An 800-nucleotide genomic window follows, 5' to 3' on the forward strand; every position below is an offset into this window, starting at 1 on the left:
TTCGAAAATTTTTACCAACTTTCACTTTAATTTAATCCTTAATTTCACCTTCGTACACTTTCACCTTAATCGAATGAAATAAATTTCTTAATCAATACAGTCAGAGCGAAAGATTTCGCGATCATTGTTGGAAGGATGAATCTTCAGTGCAACGATCGACAGTGGAGCGGAATGAAATGAATTCAGGCGGTTTATCATACAGATTTATTTGCTCATATGGTCATAAGTATATAATAATTGTAACCTAAAACTCTGCGTATAAATATTTGTCGGGCCAGGAATCGGCCTTTTAGGCTGGTTAGAATCAGCGTCGTTTACACGGTGCCAGTTTGTTGCGTGAACTGATGGAAACAGGCGTTTGCTCGAAAAGTGTTGTTGTTATTACGGACAGAATAGCATTGGTACAGCGACATTCACGTACGACGCACATTCGTTGGAATGGTTTTTTTTTTTGTTTATTATTATTTAGGTATCTATACGGTGTTGCCGATCCCGTATTCCGCGATCGCGCTCTGAATGTGTACATCCAACGGGAGATCCACGTCGACGTTTTGGTGCTTGTAGTCGTTGAGAAAGTACGAGGTACCCTCTATGTTAGCTGGAAACTCTTTCGGCAGGAATTCCTTCCGTCGTGGCTCCATGTCGAATCCTGATAAGCGATGTTTCAATAAGCTGTCGTAAACAAATTTTAATATAAGTAGCGTGAAGTGTATCGTGAAATTAAAAGTACAGCGAGAGAAAATTCTGTATTTCGTTAGGCATTATTCTATTTTTCTTTTTTTTTTTTTTTTGTTTACGAA

At 38.4% G+C, this 800-nt stretch overlaps 1 protein-coding gene across 1 annotated transcript in view; it reads right to left on the reverse strand.

Annotated features, from left to right (window-relative positions):
- Window positions 1-276: 276 nt before the first annotated feature.
- LOC108571563 (head-specific guanylate cyclase) overlaps window positions 277-800 on the reverse strand; it is a 77684-nt gene continuing 77160 nt past the window's right edge. The window contains exon 12 of the mRNA XM_017933632.1: window positions 277-672. Within this exon, the coding sequence (XP_017789121.1) occupies window positions 474-672 (199 nt within the window). The 3' untranslated portion in view covers window positions 277-473. The remainder of the gene's footprint in view (window positions 673-800) is intronic.

Source organism: Habropoda laboriosa, unplaced genomic scaffold (assembly GCF_001263275.1).
Source record: "Habropoda laboriosa isolate 0110345459 unplaced genomic scaffold, ASM126327v1 scaffold40, whole genome shotgun sequence".
NCBI classification, from domain to species: domain Eukaryota; kingdom Metazoa; phylum Arthropoda; class Insecta; order Hymenoptera; family Apidae; genus Habropoda; species Habropoda laboriosa.